The sequence below is a fragment of the Scyliorhinus torazame genome, chromosome 4 (assembly GCF_047496885.1).
Source record: "Scyliorhinus torazame isolate Kashiwa2021f chromosome 4, sScyTor2.1, whole genome shotgun sequence".
Lineage (NCBI taxonomy): Eukaryota > Metazoa > Chordata > Chondrichthyes > Carcharhiniformes > Scyliorhinidae > Scyliorhinus > Scyliorhinus torazame.
The window spans coordinates 116124677-116148053 of NC_092710.1; the positions used below are offsets into that span (position 1 = coordinate 116124677).

General features: G+C 47.2%; 1 protein-coding gene across 4 annotated transcripts in view; it reads right to left on the minus strand.

The window, feature by feature from the left end:
* sipa1l2 (signal induced proliferation associated 1 like 2) overlaps positions 1–23377 on the minus strand; it is an 825665-nt gene that overhangs the window by 386299 nt on the left and 415989 nt on the right. For all 4 annotated transcript variants that reach the window (XM_072498538.1, XM_072498535.1, XM_072498536.1 and 1 more), the window contains exon 8: positions 10098–10255. In XM_072498538.1, the coding sequence (XP_072354639.1) occupies positions 10098–10255 (158 nt within the window). The remainder of the gene's footprint in view (positions 1–10097; positions 10256–23377) is intronic.

Below are 23377 nucleotides of genomic sequence, written 5' to 3' on the forward strand. Positions count from 1 at the left end.
GGAGGTCCGAAGGGGGGGGGGGGCAGCTGAGAAGTAGAGCAGAGGAGACTTAACTGGGCAAGGGGGGGTGACCAGGGAGCCCCCGGGGGAGAAAGTCGCTTGCAGACTCTCAGGGAGCAGCGCAGGAAACCGATAGCAGCAGCACCCGGGGGGTGGGGACTTCGTTCATGTCCAAGATGTGCAGCTTAGGTGGATTTGCCATGATCAATTTGCAGGGTTAGGATGAGGGGTATGGGCCTTGGTAGAGTGCTCTTTCGGAGGGTCGGTGCAGATTCGATGAGCCGAATGGCCTCCTTCTGTACTGCTGGGATTATGTGTTAATCCCTGTTTAGAACTGTGGGCAGAGTGTGGAGGTGGATATTTGGCGCCTCTAACCAGATAGCTCTGCATGTATAGGGCTCATCAGCCTCAACTGACAATCTTAGGAAAAAGTCAAATCCCCAGCTATGGGTTAGCAAGGTATATGCTGACTGACTGCGGAAAATCACAAATAGTGCCAATGGCAATGTCAAGGGTAGTTGAGGCTCTTCGGCATGCTCAGCAGTTCATGTAGGAAAAGGACTACTTAAAAATGAAACTTGCATCCTTTCAGCCGATATGCTTGTGGCATACATTTCACCAGTGTGACACCAGTGTAAGGGAACGCATGGAGAGAAGACCATGCTGGAGTGAGGCCTGGACAGTGTGTGTAATTCGGAATTTGGGTCATGTTGGCATTCGGTGCGGAGGGGCAAAGAAGCGCTGCTTTTTAAACTTTTTGTTCAGCCTCCAGCAGTTGGTGACGTTTCTTCCTTTGTCTCCAAACTAGGTGAGTGCAGCTTTCTATTACTTTATCTGTGTAAATTATTTATTTAATTATTTAATTGGTCAATTAGCTAATAAGCTTGAAAAGGAATAGCAGGGCTGGTGGTGTGCCATCACTGCAGCATATGGGAATCTGTGGAATGCAATGAAATCCTAGACAACCATAGTTGCAGCAAGTCTCTGGAGTCCGAGTTGTGGACATTGTGGGGCATTGTTGGGGGGGGGGGGGGCTACCTGGACACTTTGTTCCAGGAGGCAGTCACACCCCTCAGGTTATGCAAAACTTTAAAGTTGGTCAATGGTCAGGGTTTGACTACAAGTCAGGCAGGTATGGGTAACCAGCATGTAATGCTGTAAGAGCCTCATCCCTTAACTTTGACCACAGGTATGAGGTGTTTGCTACTTGTGTGGATGTGAAGAAGGATGGCAAGGTGGATGAAAGAATTGACCACAGCACTTTTCAAGAGGTGGGAAGCCTGAAGGAATGTGGTCATGAAAAGGGGCAATAGTGTCAGGGGAATAGATACTATTCGCTGCAGCTGCGACCAGGAGCTTCAAAGGTTGCGTTGCCAGGGTTGAGGATATCATCTTGGGGCGAGGATATGAACTTGGGAGTGGGGGAGGATCAAATTGTTGTGGTCCATGTGGGAACAGAAAACACAGCAGAGCATCATTCCTGGTTCTACCTAAGAAACTTCAAGGAGTTAGGGTGCAAATTAAAACACAGAACATCAAAGGCTCTAGGTTGTTACCCGAGCCTTGAGCCAATTATTATAGGGCCAAGGAGATTAGAGAATTAATCTCCTTGTACGCCTCAAATAGTGCGGGATTCATGGAATACATGGAAGAGAATTGATACTCAGGGTACTCAGAGTAAGTTATTCCATTGGGATGGGCTCCACTTGAACCCAAATGGGTCAGGTGTCCTGGCCAATGTGAAACTAGGGCTGTGTACAGGGCATTACACTAATGTGGGGGTGAGGGCTCAGGGTTTGGGAGATTTAGAAATCCAAAGAGAAGGGTTGATGCATTAGAATAGTATAGCATGTGGGTAAAGACAAGTAGAGTGAGACAGAGTTTAATGCAAATTGTACATTGGCAAATTAAGTCACAGCTGGAATAGAAGTAAAAAAAATGAAATTAAAGGCTTTTTTATCTGAATGTACAAAGCATCTGCAGAAAGATAAATGAACTAGTGGCACAAATAGGAGTAAATGATTTAGATCTAATTGCCACTGCAAAAACATAGTTATAAGGTGATCAAGGTTGGGAAGTAAATATTCCAGGGTACACAATATTTTGGAAAGACAGACAGAATGGCAAGTGTGGAGGGGTAGCCCTGATAGTGAAGGATTGCATAAGGACATGAATGAGAAAGGATCTGGTTTCTGAAGATCATGCATTAGAATCAGTATGGGTGGAGAATAGGAACAGCGAGGCCAGAAAACACTGCTGGGAATAGTTTACAGGTCCCTTACCAGTAGTTATATCGGTGGGCAGAGGATTAAACAAGAAATTATAGGAGCTTGTAACAAAGGAAATGTAATAATTGTGGGGCACTTTAATCTCCACAGAGACAGGGATAATTTATTTGGCAAGAGTGCTCTAGAAGATTAATTTGTAGACTGTTTTTGTGACAGTTTCTTGGGAAAAAACACTGGAACTGACCAGATAAAGGTTTCTTAGATCTGGTATTGTGGAAGGAAAAAGGGTTGATTAGCAATGTCATAATAAAAGATCCACTGGGATATAGTGATTATACCATTGAATTCCATGTTAAGTTTAGAAGTGGCGTCCTCCAATTGCAAACAAGAATCTTGAACGTAAACAAAGACAATTACACATGTATGAGGTGGGAAGTGGCTAAAGTTAATTAGATGAATAGACTAAAAGGATTGGAGGTTAATGAACAGTGGGAAACATTTAATGAAACAATGCAAAATGTTCAACAAAAATACATTCCATTGAAAAACAAAAATTCAGCAAGAAAGACCCATCTGTGGCTCACTCAGGAAGTTAAGGATAGCATTAGATTAAGAGAAGACAATGTTGCAAAAAAAAGTCGCAAATCTGACGATTGGGAGTGTTTGAGAAACCAGCAGAGGGCCACCAAAAAGTTGACAAAGGGAAAAAAATTGAATAAAAATAATAATAAACGCTTGTCACAAGTAGGCTTCAATGAAGTTACTGTGAAAAGCCCCTGGGAGTAAACTCACCAAAAAAATAAAAATAAGACTGTATGAGCTTGGTCTGTCCCTGTGTCTGCGTGGGTCTCAACCCAAACCTCAAAGATGTGCAGGGTAGGTGGACTGGCCAAGCTAAATTGCCCCTCAAGTGGAAAAATTATTAAAAAGAGCTTTTATAAGTATCTAAAAAGGAAGAGAGTAGCTAAAGTAAGCATCGGTCCCTTAGAAGCAGAAATTGGATGTGCTGGGTATGATTTTCCCAAAAGCCCTTAAATATGTGAACTGTCATATTAGATTGGAAGTTGGCAATGTTACAATGCTTTTCAAGAAAGGAGGAAGGGAGAAAAGGAGGAAGAAAGAATATAATGAACTACAGGCTGATTAACCTTATATCAGCTGTTGGGAAAATTCTGAAATTTATTATTAAGGAAGTCTTAACAATGCACTTAGAAAAGCATAGTATGATGATAACAAATCAACATTGTTTTAATAAAGGGAAATCCTGTTTGACAAATGTATTCTTTTTTTTCTTTGAGGATGTAACTAGAAGGGTAGATAAAGGGCAACCAATAGATATAGTTTACCTGGAAATATCCCTGAAAAGGGCATTTGATAAGATTACACACAAAAGGTTAATAGGTAAGGTAAGGGCTCATGGAGTTGTGGGTAATATTTTACCATGGATGGAGGATTTTTTAATGGATAGAAAATACACAGTGGGCATAAATGGGGATTTTTCAAGTTGGCATACGATGAATAGTGGAGTGCCTCGAGGAGCAGTGCTGGGGCCTCAGGTTTTTACTGCTATATTAATGACTTAGATGAAGAGACAGAGAGTAATGTATCAATGTTTGCTGATGATTACAAACTAGATGGGAAGGTAAGCTGTGGGGAAGACACAGAGTGGCTGCATAGAGATATAGACAGGTTAGGGGAGTAGGCAACAAGATGGCAAATGCAGTATGATGTAGAAAAGTGTGAAACTATTTACTTTGATCATAACAATAGAAAAGCAGAACATTTTTTAAAAGGTGTGAAACTTGTAGGTATTGATGTTGAAAATATGGGTTTGTTCGTATAAGAAATGCAGTAAGTTAGCATTCAGCAAGCAACTACAAAAACAAATAATATGTTGGCCTTTACTGCAAGGGAAATGAACTACAAGAACAAAGAAGTCTTGTTTCAATTGGACAAAAGTGGATTTGTATCTGGAATACTTATTTAAGAAATGATATACTTTAACTGAAGGTATACCGCGAAGGTTCACGAAATGAGTCCCTGCGGTGAGGGGGTTGTCTTATGATGAGAGGCTAAGTAAATTGGGCTTATATTCTCTGGAATTTAAAAGAATGAGAGACGCTCTCATTGAAACCTACAAAATTCTAAAGGGGCTACATAGGGTAGACGCTGAGAGATTGTTTCCACTGGTCAGTTTTCTAAAACAAGGGAAACGGGCACAGTCTCAGGATAAGGGACTGTTCATTTAAGACTGAGATAAAGAGAAATTACTTCACTCAAAGGATTGTGAATCTTTGGAATTCTCTATCGCAGAGAATGCTCCATAGTTGAATACATTGAACATTGAAGGCTGGTATAGACAGAATTTTGGTCACATGGAATGGTCACATATTGGGAGGAGGTGGGAAAACGCAGTTGAAGCCCAAGGTCAACCATGATCATATTGAATGGCGGAAGCAGGCTCAATGAGTCATATGGTCTGCTCCTACTCCTATTTCTTGTGTTCTTGCGTAGTATTTAACTGCTAAGTTGGGGTAGTGGGAAAGGCTCAGCAGAGACCAAAGAGGTTTGCACCAAAGATGGTGGCACATTAGTTAGCACTGCTGCCTCACAATGCCAGGGACCCGGTTTCAATTCCAACCTTTGGTGACTGTCTGTGTGGAGTTTGCACTTTCTCCCATGTGCATGGGTTTCCTCCGCGTGCTCCGGTTTCCTCCCACATACCAGAGATGTGCGGGTTAGGTGGGGTTATGAGGAGATGACAGGGAAGTGGGACTAGGTAGGATGCTCTTTCAGAGGGTTGGTGCATTCTCGCTGGGCCGATCGGCCTCATTCTGCACTGTAGGGATTCTACAACAGAATAACACTGCTCATTCCCAAATTAAATATACACAACGTGCAGGTTGTTCAGCAAGTCATCATCAATCAAAACACAAGACATACCAAGCCCTGTGGTGGTGGGGAAATGATGACGTGCACAGGCAGAGGATGTTACTGGCAGACTTGAGTCATGGCCTTGCACACAGGCAGCTTCAGTGTGATGATTTCTCTGCACAAACTAGGAAAGATGTGGAGTTTGTATCCTCCTAAGATGATAGAGCAGACCATTTCAGGTACAACACTGCTCTCCCTAATCTGGGGAACTCTAAACACACAGCCTGCGCTCTCTGCACCTGCCAGGTTACCGCTCCTGACTGATCATCCATCCATGGTCGAAATGTAAAAAACGAGACCACTAGTCATCATATGAAGATCGGTTCATGGAATGTCACAACACCTCTGGACAACAACATGAATCCAGAGTGCAGACAAGCCCTCAGTCAGAATACTGGGTTAGTACAAAATTGACATTGCTGCTCAAGTTAACCAAGGTTCTGAGGACTTTCAACTTGGAGACGTTGCTGCAGGGTAGACATTCTACTGGACATTCCAAGGACCAGTCTCAACAGTCAGATGTGGGCTTTGCCATTCAATCTGAATTGGCACGTAAGCTTGACTCACTTCTTAGGAGGATCACTGATCGACTCATGGTCCTTCATTTAAGTCTTGCCACTAACCAGCATACAACACCCAATAGGCATATGCTCCAACAATGACACATACAGATGAAGTTCAAGAAGTATTCTATGCTGACCTCAGCAAGATAATTAGAGTCCCACCTCACCAGGACATTATTCTTGGTGATTTCAATGTCCGAATGGGCACAGACTGTAATCCAGGGATAGGACTCCGAGAACACCACAGCATTAGCAGAGCAAACTCCAATGGCCAGCTCCTTATCTCAAAGTGCAGAGAGTATAACTTAACTATCACATTTGCAGTCTTCCAGCAAGCAAATCAACTGAAAACAATATGTATGCAACCCAAAACCAAAAATATCATGTGTTTAACTTCATTCTTGTACGAGAGAGACATCTTAAGGATGTGTGCTCTACACGCTCTCTTAGAGGTGCAGAATGCTGGTCTGACCATCAGCTTGTCAGGAGTATTGTGTCTTTGAAGATAAAAACTAAAGCTCTTCGGCAGAGTGCAGGCTTACAAAAGAAGATTTATGTAACTGTTCTCTTTCATTTAATTATTTCCTTTCAAAACCCAGTCCTTTGAATATATGGATCAGCTTCAGGGCTCTTCTCTGCACCACTTTTCGGGTTTCGATGGTTCAAAATCTCACCGACTAAAATTCAAGGTACTCAAACTTGGAAATTCACCAAAGGACTGTCGATTGAAAATCTTGTTTTTTCCATCTTATTATTAATTCTCCCTTAAAGTGCATTTCCCCAATGAGGGCAAGGGATCAGCGAATTTACCCTGTATTCTGCTGACTTGGCAACATAAAGTTCAGCATCTGGTTGTTTCGCTAGAATGACTACATATGGTGAGGATTCAGCCTACCCTTATTTCCAAAGCTCTTCCAGCTGACCACCAAGTTTGCTCAACAACACTATTAAAATAACATTTGATTAAGCAGGCGAAGAGCTCCACTTCTGCCAATGTGCAAATGTTTGTTTTAATAAATGGTACTAAATGTCAATTGCCATTGTTCTGTTCACTTGCAAATATCGCCTTAATCCTTCTAGGCTGCTTCAGCATTACTCTACGGAGCATGGACTCATCTGTGAGTTTAGCCAATGTACATTGAGTTTCTCAATCCAGATCATTTGTATAAATCAGAAAGAATAGCATTAATCAAGGTCATGCTGGTCAGCACATCTTTCAGCACTAATCCTATGACACTCTGCTCACTGTTAAACAGATCTTTCTGTTGACACATAACATACTTATCTCTTTCGAGGATATGCCAGTCTTCTTGAGTTATTTTTGCTCCCTTCATTATTTAGTCAGTCTGTTTGGGAAGTTTATCCTGTTCCATGAAGTCTACTTCCTTAATCCCCTCAGCAGCTAACACACAGAGCTGTTTCACATCCATCCATGGTTCCTAAATGCCACGACAATAAGTTCATTGACCTTGGGCAGGATTCTCCGTCCAGTGACTCCAGAATAGTCAACCGGGGGGGGGGGGGGGGGGATTGGGTGAGAACCGAAAATAGAGGTCGGCGCCAGGCACCCAATGGAGCGTTCCACACCCCGTGCCAGTGTGGACATGCAAAACGTACAGTAGCACTCGTTAACGTCATTAACATGCCCGACCCAGTAGTCTCCGACCTCCCACGATGCTCCACCTCTGCCAGGTGTGGAACTGACGCTGGCACGGTTCACTTGTGGTATTTAAAAAACAGGGACTGGGCACCTGCCTGCTGAGGGAAAGGTGGTAAGAAAAGATTGCAAAGACACAACGGTGGGCTGACAATTATGTCGCTGGCTGGGGTCGCTTGCCAGGGCCAGGGGAAGTAGCAGGGACGATGATCAGAAGATGAGCCATGGGTTCGGGATGTCCCCCAGGTCCAGGGTGTCCGGGCATGGACCACCATTGCTGCGGCCTGCTAGACAGATATCTGGCTGCGCACTCCGCTGATTGCCCACTGCTGTGTGCCATAAATGTGCAGAGCTCCACCGGCCATATGGGTGTGCCCAGACCCCAGCCGACATATCAACGGGATGGGCATGGTCCAGCTCAACCTGTGGCCCACCAGGTGTTGATACTCCTAGTGCACCCATCCTAGGTGTTGCACCAGTGCAGGATTATCAGAGGGAGAGTAGAGTGCAGCCTGAACAGCAGACTGTGGTCATTGGCACCCACCCTGGCACAATGCCCCTCTCAGGACAGGTGCCCCACCAATGGCACTATCAGCTAGCCCAGCCCAGCTGGACCACCAGGCTTCACCAAGACCCACCTGCCCACCATGACCCTGCTCCCTAACAGGTTGGCACAACCTGTGCATCACACACAGGAGCCACGGCACACTACAGCTATGGTCCCAACAGGTATCCATCCCCCTTGCCCAGCCCTATCCGTGGGCTCTGACCACAAGCATGTCACTGGTCAGTGGCACACGGTGGGCCCCCCGCTACCCCACAACCATGTGCCCTGATGGCAAGGTGTCACACGGCAGACCTAAGCAGGACACCCACAGTAGACTCCACAGGAGGGCACAGGACAGGAGCTGCTTTCACCAGCCACCGGTACCCCTCCCAGCATGGATACGTGGCAGAGTCAGAGGCCCCACCGGTGCCAGGCACCGGTGAGGCCAGGGAGCGGTGCAGAAGGTAAAGTGTCTGGGGCAATGGCCAGTGTGGGGGTGGGATTGGGAGAGGGACATGCCGGGGGTAGGGGCTGCAGTGCAGGCCAGGGCCACCGTGTAGCCCACTGGACCTGGATGGGCACGGGAGAACCCACCATGCTAACATGTCTGCCCTTAACCCCCTGCAGACAATGGATTTCAGAGTCCATCCAGGAATGGTTGCCATCTGCCTGGTCACAATGCTCCTTGCAGATACATTTAGGCTGCATGAACAGGAGCTACTCGGGAAGGACCCTGCATGACAGGGGTCTGCCCCCGAGGAGCATCGGCCAGCCAGTGAGGCTGGAGAGTATGCCATCCAATGGCCGAGCAGGAGGTGGAAAGGAGGTGCCACATCAGGCCCAGTGTATATTGGCAGTGCCTGTCCTTCGAGGACCTGCAGGACCAGGCGTGTTACGACGACTATGGCTGAGCAGTGAGACCATGTTACATCTCTGCCAGGTGATGGTGCACCTGGAACCGTGGAGTTATAGAACATACAGTGCAGAAGGAGGCCATTCGGCCCATCGAGTCCACACCGACCCATTTAAGCCCTCACTTCCACCCTATCCTCGCAACCCATTAACCTCCCCCTAACCTTTTTGGTCACCAAGGGCAATTTTATCATAGCCAATCCACCTAACCTGCACGTCTTTGGACTGGGAGGAAACTGGAGCACCCGGAGGAAATCCATGCAGACACAGGGAGAACGTGCAGACTCCGCACAGAGTGACCCAGCAGGGAATCAAACCTGGGACCCTGAGGCTGTGAAGCCACAGTGCTAATCAATTGTGCTACCGTGCTGCCACGGGGTAGAACACCCTCTTCCGTTACAACAATATCCATGCAGCGACCAGGGGCGTCATTGAGCGGTGCATCGGAGTCCTGAAGGTGTGGTTCAGGTGCCTAGACCGCTCTGGTGAGGCCCTCCAATATAACCCTAGGAGAGTCTCCCCACATCGTGGTAGCCTGCTGCGTCCTTCACAACATCGCACGGCAGAGGGGCGACATGCTGGAGAAAGAGGATGAACGTCAGGCTCCGTTCAACAAGTTGGATGCGGAGGAGGGCCAGGATGGACAGGGCATGGGTCCCGTGCAGGCACAGGAGCCCGCCCTACATGTGCGCCAGGGATGCCGCGCACAGAACAAACTTATCACCTCCAGGTTCTCCGACTAGGTGGTCCTGGGGTGATGAGCAGTGATGGGTGACTCACCGGATAGGCCATACCACATGGGTTTCCCATTGTGGGGCAGCCCCACGCTGTCGGGAAACCCCCTTACGCCGGCCAAACAGAGCATCCCCCGGCGGAGAATCCCGCCCAGGGTCGATCACACTAGGCAAATACAGTGCAACTCACCAATTCAAACTATTATGAAGGAGCAATGACAATGGATGTGGTGAAGTCCGCAGTCAAGTTCATTTTGCTCTTAGCTGAAAAAGAAAACTCACTGATAGGATTCAGAAGAATCAGGTGATGAAGTGAGCATCCTGTGCTCACAGGGAAGTGACGCATCTAATTTCCTGAGATGCCAGCCGATCATAAAGCAGCATATGCAACCTAATATATATTTGCAACTTTATGATGATGTGCATGAACTGCATTGTGGAAAAATACAGATGATGAAAGAAGAGTTTAAAAACACTTCAGTAATAAATCTAAAGGTAACTGCATGGATGTTGAGTGCTTACCTGTAGCAGACATTTTCTGTACATGGATTATGAACTCTGACAATGACAAAAACATGTTGAAAGTGAGATCTGATGTTTCTGGGAGTGAAAGGAAGTGCTCCAGGCTCTTGAAAGACAATTGTGACTATGTCATTTCCTATGTGTCTCTTCCTCAAGAGCTAGGGGAGTACAGAAACAGAGATCTAGTTAGCCAGGTTTGAACTACAGATTTAGTGTTGCCTATAACTACTGCAGTTAATACCCTCGCTAAAATTCTCCAAATGTGATTAATACTTAAAATTAGTTCATTATTTTCCCCAAATGTTGTTATGACATCCGCAGTCAATTTCAGTCCCCCTTGACCCGGACACAATTGAATTAACCAATGATTCTTAGAAAAATACCCCAAATCTTTGGCCCTTGGCTGCCCAATAATTGCAGTCACCAGATTTGTAAATTTAAACACAATTACTTTTTATTTATAACAAGAACTATAATAAAATAGGCAGCAAATACAACTGGTTAACTATTATCTAATTCCTAATCCCCCACTTTAACTTGCCCCCACCCTCTATATAGACGCGCACACACACACAAAACAAACAAACACAGGGAAAGAAAGGGGTAAAATAACAAGTAAAAGAGTCTTTGTTTCAGATGGTTGCTTCTAGCATCTTTTCTTCAGATCAGGCTTTCAGGTTGAGATTTCTGCTTTCCAGTCTGTACTGGTTTTCACTGTAAACTCATTCAGGGGGCCTCTCTAATTGGACAGTGAGAAACCGGACAAAGGGAAGTACATTGGACGCTATTCTTCCCCCCCCCCACGCCGGATGGAAGAATCGCCGGAGCACCGCGCGAATCGCACCACGCCGCCCCGACCGCGTTTCTCCCACCCCCCGGAAACCAGCGGCGCGCGATTCGCACCGGGCCGCTCGGAGAACCGACGAGCGGCGATTCTTCGGCCGGATGGGCCGAGCGGCCGCTATGACACGAAAGGTTCCCGTCGGCGCTGTCCACCCCTGGTCGCTGCCAGCGGGAACTCTGCGGGAACGTTGGGGGGGGGGGGGGGGGGGGAGAGAGAGAGAGCGGGGGGCTCCTTCACCGGGGTGGCCTCCGATGGGGTCTGGCCTGCGATCGGGGCCCTACCTCCTTCCGCGCGCGGCCCCAGAACACCGGCTCCATGTTGGTGAGGAGCCGGCATGCGTAAGACGTTCCCCGCGCATGCGCAGGATGGCGCGGCCCAACTGCGCATGCGCAGGATTGGGCTGCCCCAACTGCGCATGCGTGGGCTGGCACGGCGCCCATTTGGAGCCGCCTAAGGACGGTGGAGTGCCGTGAACCGCTCCAGCGCCGTGCTGGCCCCCTATGGGGGCCAGAATAGGTTGTGTCCGGGCCCTGTTTGCGCCGTCGTGAAACGCGACGGCGTTCACACTTGGCCTCAATATCAGAGAATCGCCCCCATTGTCTTTGATTGTGAAGAAGAGGGAAAACAAGGGACTGTTTGAGATATCAGAGGGAGTTCTAACACCAAAGATGCAAACCTATCAGCAGAAGAACAAATTAAATATCAAATCAAGATGGCAAAAGAATATAGACATATAGCTATAGGGCAACACCAGGAAGCACTCCGGTAACTAGTCAGAATCATAGAATTTACAGTGCAGAAGGAGGCCTTCGGCCCATTGAGTCTGCACCGGCTCTTGGAAAGAGCACCCTACCCAAGGTCAACACCTCCACCCTATCCCCATAACCCAGTAACCACACCCAACACTAAGGGCAATTTTGGACACTAAGGGCAATTTATCATGGCTAATCCACCTAACCTGCACATCTTTGGACTGTGGGAGGAAACCGGAGCACCCGGAGGAAACCCATGCACACACGGGGGAGGATGTGCAGACTCCGCACAGACAGTGACCCAAGCCGAAATCGAACCTGGGACCCTGGAGCTGTGAAGCAATTGTGCTATCCACAATGCTACCGTGCTGCCCCGTGCTGTATGTAGGCATAAGAGAATGTAGACATAAGAGACTTTGAACCAATAAAGCCACATCTGTCTCAACTAAAATCATGGAGACTGGCTCAGTTAGAGACTGAAATACAGTGCAAGTTGCATATGTTGTGGAAACAAGTGAAAATGCTGTGGTCCACAGAACACAAGTTTGGGAGATTGAACGTTAGTAGGCAAACCAGTGCTGGCCACAGATGCCAGCGACCTGAGGTAAGGGCAGTGCTACTAGCCCTTCAGCACTTTGAAGTATATGCCTGACATGGCAATAAACAAAGCTGAGTTTATACAGATCATAATCCGCTTGCATTCATAGAGAAATTTAAAACCCGGAATGAAAGATTGTTCCTTTGGAGTTTATTATTACAACAGTGTTGAACTTGTATACATTCCTGGAAAGGGTAATGTGATTGTGAATGTTTTGTCACGTGTTTAAGGGCTGACTAGTTATCAATGTAGAAACTAGGAAGGGAATTAAATAATGGGGATGGATGGATGTGTGTTTGTGATCGATGTCTCGCATACTTCATAGTGAAATGTCCGTGCCCTGACATTTCATTCCTTTTCGAGAGGGATGTATGTGTGGGTCCTTCCTCTTGATTCCCTTAGTTCTCCTTGCTTTATTTTGCTGTTCTCATTTTGAAAAATGGATGCTTACTGGACATGTATCGTTAAGCCAAGCAGCAGAGAGAATGGGGAATTCATTCATTGTGTTCCGGGTTTTAAATTTCTCTCTAAATGCAAGCAGATTATGGTCTGTATAAACTAGGCTTTGTTTATTGTCATGTCAGGCATATACTTGAAAGTGCTGAAGGGCTAGTAGCACTGCCCCTACCTCAGGTCACTTGCAGCTGTGGTCATTTAAAAAAAAAATATATTTTTTTTATTCTCCTCCTTTTTCACATTTTCTCCTAAATTTACACCCAACAATAAACAATAATCAGTAACGAATGTAATGTCAATCCCCATATCAATAACAACGATCCCATCATCCCACCAAACCCTAGACATTGGCCCGCATGTTAACATAAACAAATGACAAAAAGGAATCAGGAATCACCCATAGTCACCATTAACATATACAGTCCCCCTTCCCCAAACCCACCCAGCCCCCAACCCTCCTAAGTTTGATGTGATCCAATTCTCGAAAGTGCAAAATGAATAACGCCCATGAATTGTAGAATCCTTCCATCCTTCCCCTCAGTTCAAATATGATCTTTTCAAGTGTTAAGAATTCCAGCAGGTCCCCCCACCAGGCCAGGGCACAGGGTGGAGAGGTTGATCTCCACCCTAACAGGATCCGTCTTCGGGCGTTCAACGAGGCGGAGGCTACAAACATCTGCCTCTGTGCCCGTTTCCAACCCCGGCTGGTCCGACACCCCAAAAATGGCCTCCTAAGGGCCAGGGGCCAGTTTCATGTGCACCACTTTAGAGATTACCCTAAACACCTCCTTCCACTAATCCTCCAGCTTTGGACAGGACCAAAACATGAATGTGGTTTGCAGGGCCTCCCCCGCAACGTTCACACACATCTTCTAATCCCTCAAAGAGCCGGCTCATCCTCGCCCTTGTAAGGTCCGCTCTATAGACCACCTTCAGCTGTATCAGCCCCAACCTCGCACATGAGGTGGAGGCGTTCACCCTCCGGAGCACCTCACACCAGAACCCCTCCTCCATACCCTCTCCCAACTCTTCCTCACACTTTGCCTTGATCACTTCTAGTGACACCTTCTTCTCTTCCAAAATAGCCCCGTAAATCGCCGATAATACCCCTTTCTCCAGTCCCTCTGTAGCTGTGGTCATTTTACCGGTCTGGAAAAGTTCTGAGCGGCCAGCATCGGTTCGCCCACTAATCTGGCCTTCAATCTTGAAAACTGTACTTGGTGTTCTGTGGACTTCAGCGTTTTTGCTCGTTTCCACAACGTATGCAACATGCACTGCATTTTACTTTCTAACTGAGCCAGTCTCCGTGGTTTTAGTTGAGATGGATGTGGCTTTATTGGTTCAGAGTTTCATATGTCTACATCATGACTAGTCAACGGAATGCTTCCTGGTGTTTCCCTACAATTATATCTATATTATTTTGTTATCTTTATTAGATTTGCTCTTGGTCTGCTAATAGGTTTGCATCTTTGGTTTTCGTTGCAACATAGTACACTCTGCTAGCTTTGGCCAACAGAGCTCAGGCTTTGTGGAACCCGAGAGATGGGGTGGGACTTGGTTCAATTGGTTAGCTGGTGGCCAATGAATTGGCCAAAATGCCATATTCTGACTGGTAACAAGTGGTGATTGGATCCTGCTTGAATGGGATGATTTCAAGAGACCTAAGGAAAGCAGTTTGAAAGCCAGATACCCAGGGGAAAGGAACTGCTCTTTCTCTCTCATGTTTTTATACCGAAAAGCTGCTGTATTTCTGAAACTGCAGAGACCTGACTGAATCTACAAGGAAAACCATTAAGAGACTGTAAAGCAGATATCTTGACCTGAAAGCCTGGTTTTAAGGAAAGGTGCTAGAAACAACCATCTTGTATCTTTCACTTTTTAATTTACCCCTCTCGTCGCCTCTGTATTTGTTTGTGTGTGTGTGTATATATAAAATAGAGGGTGGGGGACGAGTTAACGTGGGAGATTAAGAATTAGATAATAGCTAACCAGTTGTATTTGCTGCATATTTCATTATAGTTCTTGTTATAAATAAAAAGTAATTGTGTTTAAATTTACGAACCAAGTAACTGTAAATATTGGGTAGCCAAGGGTCAAAGAATTTGAATATTTTTCGAAGAATTATTGGTTAATTCAATTGTGTTGAGACTCTAGTTCAAGGGGCACTGAAATTGACCGCACTCTCACCCAGGGTGTCATAACATAGGTAAATAAATCAGTTACCTTCTCTCTATTTTTGGTCACATTTCGTTCCTACGAATAAAATAGAAGGTGCAAATATGTCACTTATTGATGAAGAAGATTTAATTGTTTGACACTCCAATGCTGTTTCGGGTGATGTTGAACTGAGCCCCTTTGCCCTCTCTCATTAGTCAGCAGTGCTGGTTTTCAGATGTATATTATCACTTTGGATAGTCAGCACTTTTAAAGCAGTCAGCTTTTCATAATTCTGTTGACTGACATTTTTGGGAAAGATATCCCACATAAAAAGGAGGCATTTACAAAAAGACAACTTAAAGCAAATACATCAATATCTACATATTAATTACCATTTGCAACGAAACACTGAAGCACCTGAAGAACATTCATATACAAACAATGAATGGGAATCTGTCAACTTCAGCCTTTTAATGGATTAAGTGAGTGTGCCCAGTATCATCTAACATTATGTACTCCAGTTACCTCTGCCATTCAGAAAATGGTCTGTTCTGTAATGTCACCTACATTTATAATTAAACTGGAGGCCTAGAAAAAACAATCAGGAAGGTAAACCATCTTTGAATTTGATTCCTGTGAATGCAGCACATGTTAAAAAACATGGAATTTTTAAAGCGAACTATAGAGTAAAACTTTGAGATGTCATCCAAGGAGCTTAGTGGATTCAGTTTTTCAGCCTTTGTTTGGTACATTATGTTAGTGCTGCACCCTAGAAGGGAGCTTGGAGAACCCAAGAGATGTGAATCTTATGCATGACAACTTACGTTATGAGATCACAGCTAAGTATCGGTCATGACTTTGGTTAGACACAGAACCCATAGCCAACAGCCCACCCATGTAGTAAGCACCACATCATTGTGTGTTGCAGTAATTTGGGGTTTTGCATGTCATTTAAAAAAAATTATTTCAAGGGGTTGGGTGTAACTGACTGAGCCAACATTTATTGCCCATCCCTAACTGTCCTCGAATACTCAGTGGTGAGATGCCTTCTTGAACTGCTGCAGGCCATGTGATGTAGGTACATCCATAGTGCTGTTAGGGAGTTCCAGGATTCTGACCCCATGCCAGAGAAGAAATGGTGATATAGTTCCAAATATAGGTTTGATCCCAGCTCTGGGTCACTGTCCGTGTAGGGTTTGCACATTCTCAGAGTCTCACCCCCACAAACCCCCATGAGTCTCACCCCCACAAACCCCCATGAGTCTCACTCCCACAAACCCAAAGATGCGTAGGTAGATTGGCCATGCTAAAAGTTGCCCCTTGATTGGAAAAAAAATGAATTGGGTACTCTAAATTTATATTAATAAAATAACTTTTGTGAATATCCGGTTACAATAGTTCACATTCAAAAACATTAGCAGGCTTTGAAGGGCATCACTGTGCAAATGTGGTACAAGGCAAGAAGTCAGGCTTCCATGAACTACCACTCACATTTGCAGTTGTGTGTGAACACTTGCCCATGACAGAGATCCTCAGGCATATCTTCTGCACTCATGCCACAGGATAGCACAGTGGGCTAAACAGCTGGCTTGTAATGCAGATCAAGGCCAGCAGCGCGGGTTCAATTTCCGAACCGGCCTCCGTGAACAGGTGCCGGAATGTGGTGATTAGGGGCTTTTCGCAGTAACTTTATTGAAGCCTACTTGTGACAATAAGCAATTATTATTATTATATCCTTGAAGTACCTACTCAGCCTACACGTTTGCCTCTGTTGTTGTTCTATACCTTGGGCTGAATTCTCCGCTTCCGCCACTGGCAGTCAGAATGGCAATCGGATAAAGAATAGTGCAAAAGTGAAAAATCACGATTTGCGCCTTCCGCATGGCGCACAATTTTGATCCCATGACCCGGTGCCCCGTTGGCGATGTTAGCAATGTTTGCACTTTATGCTGGCGGGCTCTTGCAAAACCATAATTTATGTAGATTTAAATCTCATCAGCAGGGTGGACACTTCATGCTCCAAAACTGCGATGCTCCACCCCTCTCAGGTGGAAATCATGCAGGCGCAAATTGATGCAAGTCTTTACAAGTGGGGACTGAGCACCATGGCTGTTGCGGAACAGCGAGAGGCTAAAAAAACTCTCAAACTCTTAAGACATTGTCGGGCTTGCAGAGGGTGGTGACCTGGGCCGAGAAAGTGCGGGGAACGACTTGGTATCAAGTGCGTTGACTTGGAGAGTCCCCATCAGGATCAGGTGGCCTGGTTCAGACCGCCATTATGCAGTTTGTGATTTAAACACTCCTCTGGTGCTTACAGGCTCCTCGCTGTTCAGTGTCCTGTAAATTTTCATTGAGTCTCTGGAGATGTGAAAGCCCACCCAGACCGCCCTTCTGGAAACTCTCATACCGCAGCGGTATCATCAAGGGGATGGATATGGCCAAGCTCAATCACTGGGTACCAGGGGTTGGCACTCAGTACACTCCTCAGAAGCGCAGCCTCACTGTAAAGGAAGCAGGTTAGAAGTGCTCACCCCAACCAAAGGACACCTGCACCATGGCCTTTGGAATCCTCCCTGGTACACTGCCCCTCTCAGGGCAGAGACTTCACCAGTGACACCCACCCCTCAGGATCATGAGCTGTCTCTTCCTGGTGAAGCTGGCTGTGCTGACTGCATCTGTCTCCTCCTCCCAGGCACTGCTTAGGAGGGTGGAACGGAGTCTGCGGCCCACCCTGGGAAGAGGTGTGTGTGGTGAATGGAAAACTTAAAAGCAGCTCCAGCTTGTTAGGTCTTTAACGCTAATTCTAGCCCCAGCGATTACATCACCCGTTAGGTCGGGAATTGCTACGCCGGCAGAGTGTCGGTCAATTTGCATGCCCTGAATTGCTGAACGAATAGCGTCCAGCAGAAATGCTAATCGCACGCTATTCAGTTTCAGCAGGAACACTTAGGCCGCAATTGCGGCATGAGTCCCGTAGCGCTGATCAACCGGGTGTTTCCAGGTGTTCGGAGTGCTGAGAAACACGCCTATATTTAACACCTATCCTGGTAGATCGGGGGCCTCAGTGGGGAACTCCCTGACAAGACCGCACTTCACCCCCTTTTCTGTAATGAGGAGCTCCGATGGCCAGAACTCATGGCAGTAATCTAACAGAAGTTAGATCTCTCGAGTCCCCGACGCCACCCTGAAGCTCTCCCAGTCCAAATTCACTCTAAGGGGGTCCCCGTGCCATCCCCCCCCTCCCCCACAACAGCTGCGCAATGCACACCCCGGCGCAATCACCACCGTGCAAAATGCCAGCTTGACACCAAGGCAGTGTCACCTAGGCATCTTGGCAGGGTGCCAAGCTGGCTTTTGTCCACGACGGGAATCAGGTCTGGGGTGCCCTGTGCAGGTGCAGTGGGGCCTGAGGACCCCCTTATAGAAACACAGAAAATAGAAGCAGGATGAGGCCTCAATGTGAAGAAGGGACTTTGTGTCCACAAGGACTGTGCAGTGGTCACTTCTACCGATGTCATGGACAGATGCTTCTGCAGCAGGCAGATTGGTGAGGATGAGGTCAAGTATGCTTTTCCCTCTTGTTGGTTCCCTCACCTGCTGCAGTCCCAGTTTAGCAGCTATGTCCTTTCGGACCCGGCCAGCTTGGACTGTGGTCCACTCTTGATGATGGACATTGAATTTCCCCACCCAGAGTATATTTTGCGCCCTTGCCACTCAGAGCTTTCTCCAAGTGGTGTTCAACATGGAGAAGTACTGATTCAAAGCTGATGGTGGACGGTATGTGGTAATCAGCAGGAGGTTTCCTTGTTCAGTGCTCTGCTCGCCAGTGCAGGAAGCGATTGGAATGCTCTCGATGCCCCCTCCCCTCCCCTGCAGTCTCCATACCCCCCACCACCCTAACTCACCTATAAGAGGGTAATTGAGCTCCCCGCACCATCTCATAAGGGCAGGGCACCCGGGGCCAGATTCCCAGCACGGGAAAAATGCCACTTGGGTACCTTAGCACAGCCAGGGTTCCAGGCTGGTAGTGCCAAAGTGCCCAGGTGGCATCAGCAGTGGCAAGGTACGAACCTGCCCAGAGGCCGACCAGCCGGGGGCCTCCGATCACCTGGGAACCGACCCCACCTGTTCTGCCTGATCCACATTGGTGGAGATCACTGCTAAACGGCGCTCGCTTGAAGTCTCTGAGACGGGAAGCCTCTTGCGAGATTTACCGGCCACGTTGGATCCCGAGTCTGGCCCGGCTGTTAGATCGCGCCCTCCATTTATAAATTGCATTTGAACTGTATTGTGTTGCTTAATTGGAAATAGTGGCAGGGTAGATAGTATGTTCAAGTTTTTTCCTTTTGTTTAAGAACCATTTAACTGATAATTGTAAAGCTATTTCTTTGATGTTAATGCGGTTAATTCTGTATTTAAATAAAAGTTTGTTTTAACATGAAGGATACCTATTGGTCAGAGTAATCTTTCCTGGGCGGAAGTATCCTTTCCTCACAGTTTTACAATTAGAAAAATTGCTTGCTGTTCTGTCCGGCACCCCAACAAAAGTTGGGGTCTTGTCCGTTATCCTGCCTATTCTAGCTAGGCCCCTCAATCTTGTACCTCAATTAAGTCACCCTCAGCCTCCTCTGTTCTGAAAATCTTTTTACTGGCTTTTCTCATATTTATAAACAGTTGCTACCTACATCCATTACATTTTCCTTGCCCGCGCTAATTTGCTTTATTTTACAGAGAGATTTGTTTTGTCCTTCATTGGACTAACTGTACGTACACTTTGCTGCCTTCTGGATCGGTCTATCATATCCCCCCCCTTACGCCTCCTCCCTCCCCCCATTGGTTTCAGCACCCTTCCTCTTCTCTTGTGGTTTCCCCATCCCCCCCCCCCCCGCACCCCCCCCCCCTTTTTCCCCTGGCTTAATCCTTATTTCTGGCCTTGAACAGGTTTTGGAACAGGCCGACGAACTGCCCCCAAGTATCCAGGAAGCCTTCCTCAGATCCTCGGATGGCGTACTTAATCTTCTCCAGGTGGAGAAATTCTGAAAGGTCAGCGAGCCAGTCTGCAGCTTTGGGTGGTGCTGCCAATCGCCAGCCGAGCAGGATTCTCCGGCGTGTGATTAGGGAAGCGAAAGCAAGGGCGTCGGCCCTCTTCCCCACGTGTAGCTCTGGCTGCTCCGATTCCCCGAAGCTTGCCACTATTGGGCATGGCTTCACCCTCACAACTTTGGACATTGCCTCGGAGAAGGCTGTCCAGAACCCACCAAGCTTGGGGAAAGCCCAAAAAATGTGGGTGTGGTTGGCCGGGCCCCTCTGGCACCGTTCACATTTGTCCCCCACCTCCGGGAAGAACCTGCTCATTCGGGTTCTGGTCAGGTGCGCTCTGTGCACCACTTTGAGCTGCATTAGGCTTAGCCTTGCGCAGGAGCAGGTGGAGCTCACCCTGCTCAGTGCTTCGCTCCAGAGTCCCCATCCTACCTCTGTCCCCAGTCCGTCCTCCCATTTTTGTCTGGTCCCATCCAGTGGTGTTTGGGCTCGGTCCAGTAGCTGTCCATATATTTTCCCACATAGCCCCCCCTTCTCGCTGCTTGTGCCAATCAGGTCTTCTAGTAGTGTGCTTTCTGGGGGCCCAGGGTACCCTAGTGTATCTTTGCGGAGGAAGTGCTTCATTTGGAGGTATCTCAATTCCTGTCCTCTTGCTGATTTTCACTTCCTCATCAGTTCATCCAGTGTCGCCAGTCTGCGCCATATGTAGAAGTCCCCGACCGTCAGTGTGCCCCCATCCCGCCTCCCTTTTGAAGGCTGGGGGGAATCGGTGATTGCCGCAGATGGGGGCCATAAGGGACATTTTGGTTATCCCGAAGTGCTATCTCAACTGGGTCCACGTTCTCAGCGTGGCCGCTACCACTGGGCTCGTTGTGTGCCTCCTCTGTTCTAAGGAAAACAACACTCGCCTATCCAATCTTTCCTCATAGCTGCAATTTTCAAACCCTAGCTATCTCTCTAAAGCAATTATGTCCTTCCTGCAATGTGGCAACTAGAACTGTATACACGATTCCAGCTGTGGCCCATCCAGCATTTCCAGTTCCAGCATTACTTCCCTGCTTTTGTGTTAAACACCTCAGAAAGCATTTCACATTCTTTCTTTACCACCTTATTCAACTGTCCTGCTACCTTCAGGGGCTTGTGGTCTTTGTTGAAGAAATTAAGAATGAGGGAACACAATATTAAAATTAAGGGAGGCCATTAAATCAGGAAACAGGGGCGGAATTCTCCGCAATCGGCGCGATGTCCACCGACCGGCGCCAAAAACGGCGCGAATCAATCCGGCATCGCGCCGCCCCAAAGGTGCGGAATCCTCCACATCTTGAGCGGCCGAGCTCTACCCTTGAGGGGCTAGGCCCGCGCCGGACTGATTTCCGCCCCGCCAGCTGGCGGGGAAGGCCTTTGGTGCCCCGCCAGCTGGCGCGAAACTGACTTTGCCGGGCGGCGCATGCGAGGGAGCGTCAGCGGCCGCTCAGGGCATCCCTGTGCATGCGCAGTGGAGGGGGTCTCTTCCGCCTCCGCCATGGTGGAGACCGTGGCGAAGGCGGAAGGAAAAGAGTGCCCCCACGGCACAGGCCCGCCCACGGATCGGTGGGCCCCGATCGCGGGCCAGGCTACCGTGGAGGCACCCCCTGGGGCCAGATCGCCCCGCGCCCCCCCCAGGACCCCGCCCGTGCCGCCTTGTCCCGCCGGTCAGAGAGGTGGTTTAATCCACGCCGGCGGGACAGGCATTCCAGCAGCGGGACTTCGGCCTATCCGGGCAGGAGAATCGCCGGGGGGGGGGGGGGGGGGGGGGCCGGCGCGGTGCGATTCCCGCCCCCGCCGAATATCCGGTGCCGGAGAATTCGGCAACCGGCAGGGCCGGGATTCACGCCAGCCCCCGCCGGGTCGGAGAATCCCGCCCCGTATTTACTTTCAAAAGGTTAGTAATCCCCATGAAAAAGGCTGTTGTTATTGGAACTCTCAAGACACTGCAACAGGTTTTTGTTAGGCTAAGATATCAAGGAATATGGAGCAAATGCAGTAAATAGAGTTGTAGTGCAGCATAAGGGGATAGAGAATCAAAGTGGTAGAGGGAGTTAAGATGGGTTAAGATACAGATGATTAAATTGAATGGCTTGAAGGGCTGAATGACCGCTCTCCGCCTATTCCTATATTCCTATGAAAGTCAATGAAGACAGGAATGAGGAAATACCAGGAATGGAAATTACAGACAACAGTATAACATTAGACCATAATTTTAACATAATCTTTCTATTTTAGAGAGGTTGGTCAGATTACTGAATATATAGTCATACAATGGACAATAAATTGAGCCCTGAAATTTGTAGATAAATTAGAAGCATGTTTTAATACAGACATAATTGTAGAACACTTTAATTACTCAAAAATAGATTGTGACAGGAAAAATATGGTGGAAAAGGGAGGATTTTCTTGGCAGCGTGTTCAGGCTGTTTTCCTCAGTCAATATGCTGCTGTATTCCCAATAAGGAAAGCACTGCTTGAACTACATTTGGGTAATGAAGCAGAGAAAGTAGGTAATCTTTCAAATTTCTGGACGATATCAAGATATGTATGAGAATCGTGATCATAGAAAATGCGCAAACACACAATACCACAGACAGATGAGTGTGTTGGGGATTGGGCCTGTGTTGAGCTTTGGAAAATGTAATGCCATGCACCTGGGCAGATCAATTTTATTTTAAGCATATCTTCATACCCACACTTTTTTTTTTATTATTAGGGAGTAGTGGGAAAGGATTCTCAAGCTGATGATCAACCCGTTGACCGTCCTTTCACGGCCAACAAGTCCTGGCATTGGACTCAAACTCAGAGTTTCTGGTCAAGTGGTAGGACCTCTACCACTGCACCAGAAGACTTCCCTCTGGTAGATCAAAGGAAAAACATACACACACCCTAAAGCGAAAAGCATTAAAGTCAGTAGTAAAAGAGAAAGATCTGAGTGTTTTAGTGTATAGATATTTGAAAAGATTTTTAATTAATTCTAAAAATCGATAGCCAAAGCCATGAAGTGCTGCCAAAGTGAACAGAGTTTTCGGAAGTCTTTACCAGGCAATTACTATTTTGTCCTTGTACAAGATCAGAACTAAATTAGACTACAATCTGCAGTTTTAGTCTTCTCAAATGGTGCGGGGTATCAAAGCTTTAAAAAGCTTTGAATATTGAAAAGCTATAAAAGGGGACATTTGAAATGCTATGACAGTAAATAAGTCAAAACAAAAAATGGCAATGAAAATATTTTCTACAGACTATAGAGTTAATGGGCTCTATTGTTGTTGTGCTGAGGCCAGAAGGTTGCTGGAGAGTGGAGTGCTATTTGCTGGCTTTTTCCCATCTCTCGCCATTTTGCAAATGGCGGGGAGGTGGAGGATAATAGTTGCCAAACCCCAAGCAGTAGGTAACCACAATCACC